At 34.7% G+C, this 12,578-nt stretch overlaps 1 protein-coding gene across 1 annotated transcript; it reads right to left on the bottom strand.

Annotated features, from left to right (window-relative positions):
* Positions 1–533: 533 nt before the first annotated feature.
* On the bottom strand, positions 534–3,232 carry LOC145032312 (uncharacterized). Its single transcript, XM_078981078.1, has 4 exons — positions 1,961–3,232; positions 1,631–1,880; positions 990–1,537; positions 534–902 (listed from the first exon to the last, which is right to left on the bottom strand). Exons 1-4 carry the CDS (start codon positions 3,215–3,217, stop codon positions 732–734), a joined length of 2,226 nt encoding a protein of 741 aa, XP_078837204.1. The 5' UTR covers positions 3,218–3,232; the 3' UTR covers positions 534–731.
* Positions 3,233–12,578: the final 9,346 nt, after the last annotated feature.

Below are 12,578 nucleotides of genomic sequence, written 5' to 3'. Positions count from 1 at the left end.
TCGATGGTCTGATCCCCCTATGTGTGCTAGGGCATTGGTGGTGATTCCAGGTTTGATAAGATCAAAGAATCGATTGGAGGAGAGGGTCGCCATTGTAACTGCACAATTGTGGAACTACCAGCTGATGTTGTTTTGTTCATGGGTGTTTTTTTTTGGTATTATTTTAATCTCTAAATATCTTCTGAAGGTTTGGATGGTAATGGAGTTTTGGTTTTTGGTTTGTAACCATTGCAGGTTTTTTTTTTTTTTTTAATCGGATAGGGGTTTTTTTGCTTTCAGTTTATGTAGGTGGTTTTGGAATTGGTGGTGTTGTATTTGGTTTATGTATCAGATTAATGTGTAATACAGTGGTAATGGTAATGGTAATGGAATGTAGTTTGTTATAGTTCATTGTTCAATTTCTTGAATGTTTTTGAAATGTAATTGTTAAGTGTATTGTAATTGCATCTTGAAGATGGTTTTCATTTGCAATTGAAATGTACATTGTTATTAATTGATATGTGAAGTGAGGGGTAGTACACAAAACATATTAATTCATCACCAAAAAGTGCATACACACCATTACATTCAAAGTTATAAAGTTCTTAACACAACCATGATCCAAAAAGTGCATACACACCATTACATGCAAAGTTTTCAAGTTCTTAACACATCTTCAAACAAGTACACATTACATAAGTTTCTAAATACCTACAACACCAACATCCTAATAACCACTAAAAAGTCAATTTTCAGCCTCCTCCAACTTCACCACTGCCTCCCTGCCCTTTACATGTTCTGGAATTGTGCCCTTTGTTATGACACTTTGAACAAGTGACTGCCAAATATTTCCTGCTCAATCTACCAGCTTGGCTGTTTGGCTCATCAACACCCCTTCTTCTCTTCTTCTTAGGCCTCCCAACCTACACATGTTGATATACTATAGTTAAAATTGAATTCATTCCATGTTCACATGTATACTATATATTTTGTGTACTTTAAATACAAACCTGTGTCTTATGTTTTGGTGGAAGTAAAGTGAATGGGCAGTCACTTTTAGGCCACATTGTACGTCCATTCAATGGATCAATTTTGTTGAAATACATGGCTTTCCATGTTGATAACCTATAGCAAGGATGGACCCATTCATCAACATGTGGGGCATTTTCACCATTTTCAATTTTGTCCCATATAGCACAAACAGCATGTCTACATGGGAAACCTGTAATCTCCCAAAACCTACAACTGCAACTATGATCATTCAAATTTACCACATATTGGTCTTGCCATGTGCTTGCCACTTGGTACTTCCCTGCCCCATTGTATTTAGCCACATACTTTGATGCATCAGCCTTAATCTTTTCAAACAGTGTAGTTGCAGTAGGGGTTAGAAGTCCTTCACACTTATCTATTTCCTTTTGCACCACACATAACCTCTTCATGAGATACTCTCTAATATACTCTAAGCAAGTGATAATAGGTTTATCCCTACCTTCATCTAGCTTTGAATTGAATACCTCACAAAGGTTATTCAACAAACAATCAGTATGTGCCCTTCCTGAATAATATATATTAACAGAAGACAATTACACATATAGTAAACACACAAAAGGGAAGATTAACAATTCTCAATAAATTTCTAGAAACTTACCACTAAAGTGAGATTTAGCCCAAGTGTTTGCTGGGATCTTAGACACCCAAGCATGAGCCTCTGCATTGATCTTCTTCAACTCATCCATTGCTCTGTTAAAATGATTGACTGTTGTTGCTCTACCACACTCCCAAAGCTGGTCACTTAAGTCTTTTCCTTTCCATTGCTTCTTCATGTTTTCCTGGATATGCCTCAAACAGAACCTGTGTTCTGCACTAGGGAATACTTTCTCCATTGCTGGTATTATTCCCTAAACAAAAGTCAATGTAATCAACATTAGTTAACCAAATGTATTTAGTAAAGGTAATAAAAAAGTTAGGTGGTACACACCTTTTGTCTATCTGAAATGAAGGTAAAGTTTGAATTTGGTCCCAGATCCAGATCTTCTCCTAACAGTTCCAAGAACCAGGTCCAGCTACTTGTTGATTCTGTCTCTACCACTGCATATGCTACAGGGTATATGCCATTGTTTGAGTCCAACCCTACAGCAGTTAACACTTGCCCAGGGTAAGGGCCCTTCATGAAAGTACCATCCAGACCTAGAAAATCTCTTAATCCAGATTTGAATCCTAACTTCAATGCACCTAAACAGACATATATTCTTCTAAAAGTTCTTGTGGTAACAGACAGGGAGGTTTCTGGATACACATCAATCCTAACTGTTGTACCAGGATTAGTGTTGAGTAGCTCCAACACATAATCCCTCAAAAATCCATACTGTACTTGGTAGTCCCCACTAATGATACGCTCAGCCATTGACTTTGCCCTAGCGACCTTTTGCAATGACATTCCTACCTCCAATTTCTTGCACAACTCTTCGTGTAAAGCTTTCACTGGAATTTTAGGGTTACTCTGTATTTGTTGAACAATTAAGTTTGCTACGTATCTGGAAGTGCAAGCTTTAACCGCCCTTGTTTGCAAACATTTATGCTCATCCTGTACCGTTTTCACCAACCAATCCTGATTTTCATTAGCCCTCGATATTTGGACTGCCCATGGACATGTACCTTTATTGGCAATTACATCTTTACCCTTGCACTTTGCCCTACTTCTGGTTGAGGGCCCACCACTATCAACTCCTGTAGAAGGCTTACTTACAACACCTTTACATTTCACCCTAATCCGGATTTTGTCATTTTTGGCTAGGTATAAAGACCTCCTTGTTGCTACAGCATGTGAGTTCATGTAGTTTTTAACATCAACCTTGGTTTTGAAGACCTGACCAATCTGAAATGGTTTAACATGAACCTCTCCATGTGAGCATGTACTTGACTTACTCAACTCTTTTAGCAGTCTCTTCCTATCATCTTCATGAAATCCTGCAAATTGATAATCATCAGTGGCAATAACTTCCAACTCATTATCAAAGTCAACCACTCCAATCCCATCATCTTTTGAATGATTGTTCAAGATTCCATGTTCATCTACATCAACAGCATTATGGAATTCACTCATGTCTACATCTACATCAAATTGTATGTTAGACTCATCCACATTGTATTCACTGTCATCAGAATCATCTCCACTATCCTCAGAACCATGGCCACTCTCATAGTAGAAAGCATCTCCACTATCATCACTCACCATACCCTCTAGATAATCCACTTCTGGTTGTTTTTCAAATGAAGTTTGAACATTAAACTCAACATCATAATCAGCATAAAGTGAGTAATCCTCTACAAATGGTTCATAGTCATCAACTGTTGTAGTATTAGCTCCATTATCAGCTTGGCAGCTTGGTTCCTGTACATGGTAAGTTCCCAATTGTTCTTCAGTTTCAACTGCACTAGTGATCACTTCTTCTTGAGTTTCAATTTCATGATTCACCACTTCCTTTTGAATGACATGACTTTCTTTACCTTGTGACCTTATAAATGGTACAATACTCTTTGAGTAATCATGGCCTTCATCAACATCTAACACTTGTGACTGCTCATAATCAGGGTTCATATACTTGTTTAGATCAAGCTTTCTACTACATGAGCCTGCTTCTCTCCTACAAGGTTTCTTTCTATTCATTTCAGGTGACACACTGTCAGGCTCCAACTCTTCAATAACAACTTTAGAAGGAGACTTGTAATAACTACCTACCCTTGTCTGACCAGTTTCAATATACACCCTAATAAGTCTGTGTTTAGGGACATATGATACCATTTTAAGTACATCTTGATCATTACCTAAAGGCATTAAGCCATAGTCCAAAGGGTATTCAGGGATACAGAAATGGTAGTAAAGGGTTTGCTCAGTTTTGTACCCTAGTTCTCGAACCATGTCGTCAAGATCATGAACTGAAAATAAATCAGTGTCAACATAATCTACATATGCTACAACACCATCAACGTATTTCCTTCCAGGTGCTTTGGTGAAGACACCACTGTAGTGTATCTTCAACGTGAAATAGTTCTCATAACCTTCTGTAAACACAAAAAAAAGAAAGAGTAAAATCAATGATTTCCTTACGTCAACACAATAGACCAAGAAAAAACAAGTTTTGTTGTAGTATTGTACCGTATGTTTTTCCTAAGTCCTCCATGGTTACAAATTTTTCTCGAAAACACCATATTGATAGCACCATTGCAATTTCTGCAGCTTAAAACCCTAAATCCCAATTTCTGTTCTTGCTTCTTCGATGGGAATGAGCCCGATGACTAAACCTGTAACTGGTTATCTTCTTGGGAGAGGGACGGGTAGTGATGTGCAAGCAAGTAATCATTTCATATTAAAGAGAGGAGGTTACAACTGAAATGACGAAATTACCCCTACAATATTTTATTAAAAAATGAGTTAACGGTGAAATGCTAACGGAGTGAGCCGGAGGGACCATTTGTTAAAAGTTTTGAAACCACAGGGACCATCTGTGAGGTTTTTTGAACTTAGGGACTAAACTTGATATTTCTGGAAACCACAGGGACCATTTTTGAAGTTTATTCTAAATATAATTATCTATTTAGTATTATTTTTAGCAATTATTATTATTATTGATTAAATATATTTTTACTTATGCGATCATTTTATAATTTCAATAATAATGCTGATTTAAAATACAACTTATTTATAGCTAAATGTAATTTATAATTTGATGTTATTATCATTTAAAATTGTTATTCATTAATTTTAAACCATTTACTAAGTTACTATTAATAATAAGTTAAAGAAGACTTGTAAGAAACACTTAATATTATTATTAAAATGTGAAACATACACTAAATAATAAAGTGATAAAATAGACAATTTGCATTTCAAAAGAGACATGCATGGATAATATGATATATCCATGTAATTTGATTTTATTATTTATAATTATTGCTTATTAATTTTAAAACCACTTGTTATTATTAATAAGTGAAAGAACTTTTAAGAAACACTTATTATTATAATTAAAATGTTAAACATATACTAAAATATAAAATAATAAGATAGACAATTTGCATTTTTTAAAAAAAATGCTTACATGGATAATATGACATATCCATTATTTTTAATTAATTATTGTTTTGAAGCAACATGAACATACAAACATGTATACAATAGTTAATTAAATATTATATATATCACCTTCCATAACATATGATCAATAACATGAATCTAATTTACATTAAAATTTCAACCACAACATACAATGATATTCTTAAAAGAATACTTAAATCAATAAAATACAAAGAAGAATTAGTATATAACAAACTTACAAATTAAAAACTTCAACATAATAACATGGCTCGAAAAATTGTTCAAATCCCTCAAACCAACACAAAAAACTTTAAACTTGTTTTCTTTATAAATTTGTATGTGATTTGTATTTGTGTGTCTACTAAAAAAGATTGACCTTTTTATAGTAGAGTATCCATTAATTGTTTATTAAATATATTATATAAGTTATAAAATCTTTGAATTGTTAATCATTATTAAGAGACCTTTGAGTGGTATTCATTAAAATAGGGGGTTTTAAATGCATGAGGTGTTTGCAAATTTTATGGGGGTTTTAAATGCATGAGGTTCAAGGAAAAATGCTAGCTTTATAAGTATGTATGATTTGGTTTCAACCTAATAAAAGGCCGATTATCTAATCGAGCTGAAACCTAATTTGGAGATTCTGATTTGGTTTTCACTTTTGATATTAGAACAACCGGTATGCTCTTCAAAGTTGCACTGGAAAATCGGACCGGAACCGAAACTGTTAGAACCACAATATATAAAACCGGTTCCAGGTTTAAAAATTGGCATTATTCGGGTTCCAGGTAATCCGGGTTTGGGTCCATCGGGTCCGGGTAAACTGGGTCTAACAAAACCGGAACCGGTGTTAGGAACCGGAACCACTTTTAGGGTCGGAACTGGTTTTTGTGAAACGTTTAAAATACACATATCTCATTCGTTTCAACTCCGATTAACATGCGGGTTTTTTCCAACATGTAGTTTAGAGTTTGTACATGATTTTAGACTATAAATTTTCCATTTTTAGTTTTGTGCTCATTGACTTACAGTGACCCAAAGTCGAGATATCAAAGCTGAAAGTTTTTAGGTTTTCACTTTTTTTTTTTTTTTTTTTTTTTTTTTTTTTTTTTTTAATTATGTGAAAGTATTAGAACATGCATATCTAATTCGTTTGAAGTTTGATTGACATGTGGTTTTTTCCAGCTTGTAGTTTAGAGTTTGTACATGAGTATAGGCTATAAATTTGTCACTTTTGGTTTAATATTCAATGATTTAAAGTCCCCCGAAGTTGGGATATCAAAACTGAAAATTTTCAAATTTTCAGCTATTTGTTTTTGTACTTTGTATTTTGTGAAAATGTTAACACATACATATCTCATTCGTTTAAAGTCTGATTGACATGCGGTTTTTTCCAGAATGTAGTCTAGAGTTAGTACATGATATTAGACTATAATTTTGTCAATTTTGGTTTCATATTCAACGAGTTATAGTTCCCCAAAGTCGGGATATCAATATGAAAATTTTCAAAGTTCAACCCACTAAGTAGTAATCAATTATCAAAAATTTCTAGTTTTTTCGGGGTTTCCGGTTCTAAACCCACTTTATCCGGTTCCAACCTACCCACTTTGATGTTTCCGGGTTTTCTAGTTCTAGACACCCGGAACCGAACCGAACCGGTTCCTATATACCGGTCCGGTTTTCGGTTCTATAAAATCCCGTTAACTGGTTCCGGGTTTTCCGGGTCTGGGTCCATTCGATCCGGGTTTGGACCAACTTTCATCTCTAATCTACGTGGCCACTAACCACAAACATGAATACCAACCCAAGGTGTCTGTGATGGCCCGTGGTCATAGTGATTTGTTGTGACATCCCCAAAATCTCGACCAGAAAAGACCAATTTTCATTTATGCTTTTAAAATAAATTCAGAGTAAATCTTTTTGATTTGAAAGAGTTGCGGAATTTGTTCCCAAAAACAAAACATGATAAAACAATGTTTACCAAAGCATTTCATAAAAGAAATGTATTTTTCATTATATAATCAAAACTCGGGGTGTCATGTTCCGATACAGACCAATAAGCATAAACGATAACATTACAAGTCATTCAACAAATATATACATATACAGACTTGTAAACAAAACAACTTGATGGTTCATCCATCTTATGCCCTTGCGCCACTTCCTGTAATACAAATAAAACTGAGTGGGTCAGGCTTGGGAGCCTGATGAGCATATAGGGTTTTCAACCCACAATAAATAATTAAATTAATTATTATCAACCAACAATAACCCAGTTACCCATTCCCGTTATTCTCACTTTATGTCCCTAAAATAACTAACACAAGGGACCTAATCTAAGAATATTTTCATCGGGGTGACAACACATGTTGCGGGGGTTCCTCAGCAATATAAGTCAAATAAGGCAACCATGAGGGGGATGGAATACAGCGAATGAACACCCAAGTTCATTAACACCTACAGGTTATGAGCCTGCTAGCGTTCCACTAGACTGTCTAGAAAAGTCCGTGGTCGTCATCTAAATTCCACTAGATGACTGGATCAAAACAACAACGAGGCCTCTCATCTGTTTATTACACACCAACTATCTACCCATGTTCTACCCAATATATTAGTAGATAAAAGCATACATTTTTATACATATTTTCAAAACCTGTATAGCATGCTTGATCAATACATTTTCCATATAATAGATGAGGCACACACACATCACACGTGTTTCCTATAGAAATAATCATATCTGTAAGATAGAAGAAAGTGAATATACATTCACACACATAACAACAAAATATACACATAACACGTATCTCGTATAAAATACTTTATAATTATACGTTAGGAGAAAGTAACAACGCACTTACACGTATAAACAACAATATACTTAATACACTCAAACCATACTTGTATTATTATTGCGTTTATGAAAGGTAGTATACACTCACTTGATCAGAAGATGATCGGACAGCACTACGGCTCGTAGAAGTAGTAATCCTCAGCAGATCTGGAAGATCTCTACAAAAATCAAACTTCTCGCGGGCAGAGCTTCGGCTCGGAAACCGCACTTCTCGGGATCTTCGGGATCTCGGGACTTGCTTCGGGACTCGGGAATGATACCGGGGCTTCGGGGTATTTCTGGCACGCAAATCGAGGCAAAACGGGAGAGAGAATGGAGAAAAATAGCAAAGAAACTCGGCAGCCTCGCATCCTATTTATAGGAGGCTGGAACCTCCTCGTACGCGGGGCGTACTGCTCCGAAATCGTAAGCGCATGCGTCATCCGAAGTCCTCGAGTGCGAATGTCGACATCTTCGCTGTACGCGGGGCGTACTCGAGTACGCTGGGCGTACTCCGGATAAGTCCGGTGACTCATCTTCGGATAAGGCCGGATTTAATAATTAAATTTAATTATTAATTATTTAATAAACTTCGAAAATTCATATCTCCTTCATACGAACTCCGTTTTCAACGTTCTTTATATCCACGCGAAGGTGCGGCTACGATCTACAACTTTCGTTTAGACTCCGTCGGCTAATTTTGACTTTATTTTTATTATTTATTTTTAATAGGTTGGGACAGAAATTTTCGTTATAAATTCATAACTTCTTCGTTTGACGTCCGTTCTCGCCTAACTTTTTATCGTTTTGATACTAACAACGAGATCTTCGATTCTTGTTTAGATCACTAAGGCTAAATATCGCTCTAACGTAAATTTCACTTTTTACGTTAATCAGCGTTGCTGGCTCTGTCGCGAAACTTCCACAGGTCATAACTTCCTCGTTATAACTCGGATTTCGGCATTCTTTATATCTTCGGAAACCTTGTTTCAACTACTACAACATTATCTAAAGATATCAAGTTTATTTTACACTTAAATTTTGACGCTTATTTTTATTCTTAATTAATCAAACCACATAATTAAGCAATTAAGCACAAAACACATAATACTCAAATAATACACTTCTATTATTTCAAAACGGGTTACAAAGGTTAACCTAGACTATTACATTGCTAAAAATGACAAGCCTAGAAACACAGACGTTACATTTGTGGTCCATTCAACGTATGGCAACAACCAATAAGTGCAATTTACTCTCTTGAATATTTGACAAGCCGTTGAGCGACAATTTTTTTGAAAAAAATTATTATTGTTTTCTTTAAAAACAAACATTTACTTATAAATACTGCAATACATAATCTAGTTCTTTACACAATTCTTCTTTTTCTCTATTTACCTATACAATTTTGTTTACAATCCAAATATCATGGATCTCAATCAAAATATCCCACCAAACTATCAAAACCACAAGTCCGATAATGCTTTTACGTTAGATACAACTCTTCATTAATATCCGAAAAATATAATCACATCAAAGTGGTTTTATGAATTTGCTCCAAAGTGGTTCCCCTATCCAACAAACTCAACCTTTTCAACAACAATATCAAGCATTTCCACCTTATCAACAACAATTTCAATTCAATTTCATATACCAATAACATTTCCAACCATAACCTTTACAACCCCATTTTTACCCCCTAATTCATCAGATTTTGTAGCGGAAACACAACATTTACCACCACCCCAACCAAAAAAAGGAAAAAAAAAAAGCTCGTTCGAACCAACCCAACTGATAAGGTGTAATGGACAATAGAGGAAGAAGAGAAGTTAGCACAAGCGTGGGTATTGGCTTCCCGAGATCCAATAAAAGGAGATAGTAAAACCAATAATTGTTTTTGGGTAAAAAAGTTTGAAGCATGTTCTATGGTTTAATGAGAAGTGAAAGTTGAAATCTCGACCAAATTAGTTCGAAGTGGCACGATTTCAGGCTAAAATGTATCGAATTTGGTATAATTTACAATAATCGTAGCAACCTACACATAAGCGGGTGTAATGTCCCAAAAATACAAGGTAAAATTTTCATTTTTCCAACAACCAAAACATATCATTCAACATTCAAAAGATAATTAGAGTATAATATATTCTCAAAACATCAGAGTAAAGTCATAAATACATCGTGCAAAAAAAATCTAGGGGATGCAATGTGATCAAGTCGGACCATTCACTTTAGAATAAGAAATCCATAACTTCTCCATATGATCTCCGGTTTATGGGATTTATATCACGCATAGCTATCAACGAGATCTACAACTTTCATCTAGACTTTATCGGCTAATTTTGACTTTATTTTTAAAGTTATATTTTTAACAGACTTAGAACTGTTAAAGCCCGTTAGAAACACACAACTCTCTTGTCCGACATCCTTTCTTGACTGTCTTTATATTGATGGACTCCTATTAACGATATATTCTACTCTCATTTAGATTGTTTTTCCTAACAATCAACCAATCTCAAATTCGATTTCTGTGTTGCACATTGTTACGCTGAAACCGGTAACAATCATAACTTCCTCAATTGAATTTGGATTTAGACGTTCTCTATATGCACGTCCCGGTTTTGTGACTACTATGACTTTTGCTTAGATTTCTTAGGCTAATAAGTAACATATCTAAAATTCACTTTTTTACATTACATTGAGTCGTTTCGGTTTAATCGTGAAACTTCGAGAAGAAACATAACTTCTTTATATGAGACGTTTGGCATGATAAATAGTTTGAAATTGAAAGTACCAATGGATATTAGCACACGCTTAGGATCTTCGTTGAATAAGCTTGTTGTTGATATTACGTTGTACAGGAGCACGATCGGTTCGTTACTATACTTAACTGCTAGTAGACCTGATATAATGTTCGTTGTTTCTAATTATGTCAAGTATCAATCAAATCCCAAAGAACCTCATTTAACAACTGCATTTAATATCTTTCGATATCTCAAAGGAACCGAGTTGTTGGGATTATAGTACTCTCCAAAGATCGGTTTCTTCGTTTAGACGTTTTCAGATGCAGATCTTGGTAGGTGTTAACTCGATAGAAAAGGCACTACTGGTGGATGCCAACTTTTGGATGGGAAGCTTGTTAGTTGGTAATCGAAGAAACAAACATGTGTTTCAATTTCAACAGCAAAAGCAGAATATGTTGCGGCTGCAGCTTGCACTTCTCAGGTCATAAGATACAAAGTCAACTTCATGATTATGCAGTCAACCTGAAATTGCGATTCATAAAGTGAAATACACATCTGCCATAATCCGGTATCACATTTGGAGACTAAGCATATCGCACTTCGATATCTTTTCATTAAGGATTATGTCGAGGATGGAAATATAGTGGTTCACTTTGTGAAGACGACAGATCAACTTGCTGATATATTTACAAATCCTTTGGATGAGAAATATTTTCTAAGGATCTTGTCTGGATTAGGAATGCTCGATGCAACCGATGTTCCAATCTTGTCTTCATAGTGAACTAACGAGGAGTCAAAATATCGATGAAGGATCAAAAGTTACTGTTCACTATTTAGCATTCGACCCCCTTCGATTTTGAAAACTCTCTGAATGGTCCAGATCTTACTTTGTTGTCTGAGAAGACTTGTTGTCTAGATGTCAATACTCTTCTCTTCGAAAGTCTAGTAACATTTTATTGTTTTTCATATTGTTTTTATAAACCAAAAATACCAAAAAGATTTTATTTCTTTTGTCTTTAATTTTCAAAAACAACAAACCTCCAAAAATACTTTTTTTTGTCTTTAAACTTCAAAACCAAAAATTCCAACAAGATTTTCTTATTTTTGTCTTTTCATTTAAAAAAATCCAAAAATATTTTTTTGTTTTGTGTGTTTAATGGTTTTTTGTGTGGTTTTCAATCGACATATTTTGGTGGTTATTGCTTTGTGACTGGGGGACAAGTATTATTTCAAATATTTGCACTGTTAGGTGTCCGTAGAAGCATGTTGTTGTATGTCGACTTAAGCCTCACAGACTCAATGTGTTTCGAAACCTTAATGGATCACTCACTATGAGGGTTCCTTCCCAATCAGGTTATATTCACATTAGTTGCCGAGCTACCTTTCACTTTTCATTTTGAGTTAAGAGATTTCTACTTTGTCCATATCATTCGTAGAGGTACACTATGTTTCTTAACCAATCTTTTTCATCAACTTAGTTCTTCACGATTCACACACTTCACTTATGTATCCTCGACATATCTGGTAAAAACCAATCAGAACGTAGATACTGCACAAATTTGTGTTCACGATCCTAAGTCATAAGTCTGTGATGATGGTGAAACCCAACATTCCCAACTAATAAAGGAATTGACGGTGAACTTTTAGTTCAAGATTTTCACGAAACATTTTTTTCAATTCCTTCCTTCGATATTCAAAATCGTATTCCTTTCATTATAAGTGATCTTGATAAAATGTTCTTTACCCAAGACATTTTTGCCCAACAGGATCCAACACTTATATATATATATATATATATATATATATATATATATATATATATATATATATATATATATATATATATATATTCGAAATATGATTTTCGTCTGAATATCAGTTTGTATCTTTTTCATTTACAAATTTATCTCGGCTTAGCTTGTCCCTG

Source organism: Lactuca saligna, chromosome 2 (genome assembly GCF_052625555.1).
Source record: "Lactuca saligna cultivar CGN05327 chromosome 2, ASM5262555v1, whole genome shotgun sequence".
NCBI classification, from domain to species: Eukaryota; Viridiplantae; Streptophyta; class Magnoliopsida; order Asterales; family Asteraceae; genus Lactuca; species Lactuca saligna.
Note: the sequence above shows the minus strand (reverse complement) of the source record. Positions and strands in the feature narration are given on the sequence as shown.

What these genes read in the sequence shown, in the direction of transcription:
- LOC145032312 (XM_078981078.1), bottom strand. Translation starts at nt 3,217, where the DNA reads ATGGTGAGTGATGATAGTGGAGATGCTTTCTACTATGAGAGTGGCCAT. An exon ending in TCATTTCAGATAGACAAAAG is followed by an intron (nt 1,881 to 1,960) that starts GTGTGTACCACC and finishes ACTTTTGTTTAG; the next exon opens with GGAATAATACCAGCAATGGA. An exon ending in CACCAAAACATAAGACACAG is followed by an intron (nt 903 to 989) that starts GTTTGTATTTAA and finishes CAACATGTGTAG; the next exon opens with GTTGGGAGGCCTAAGAAGAA.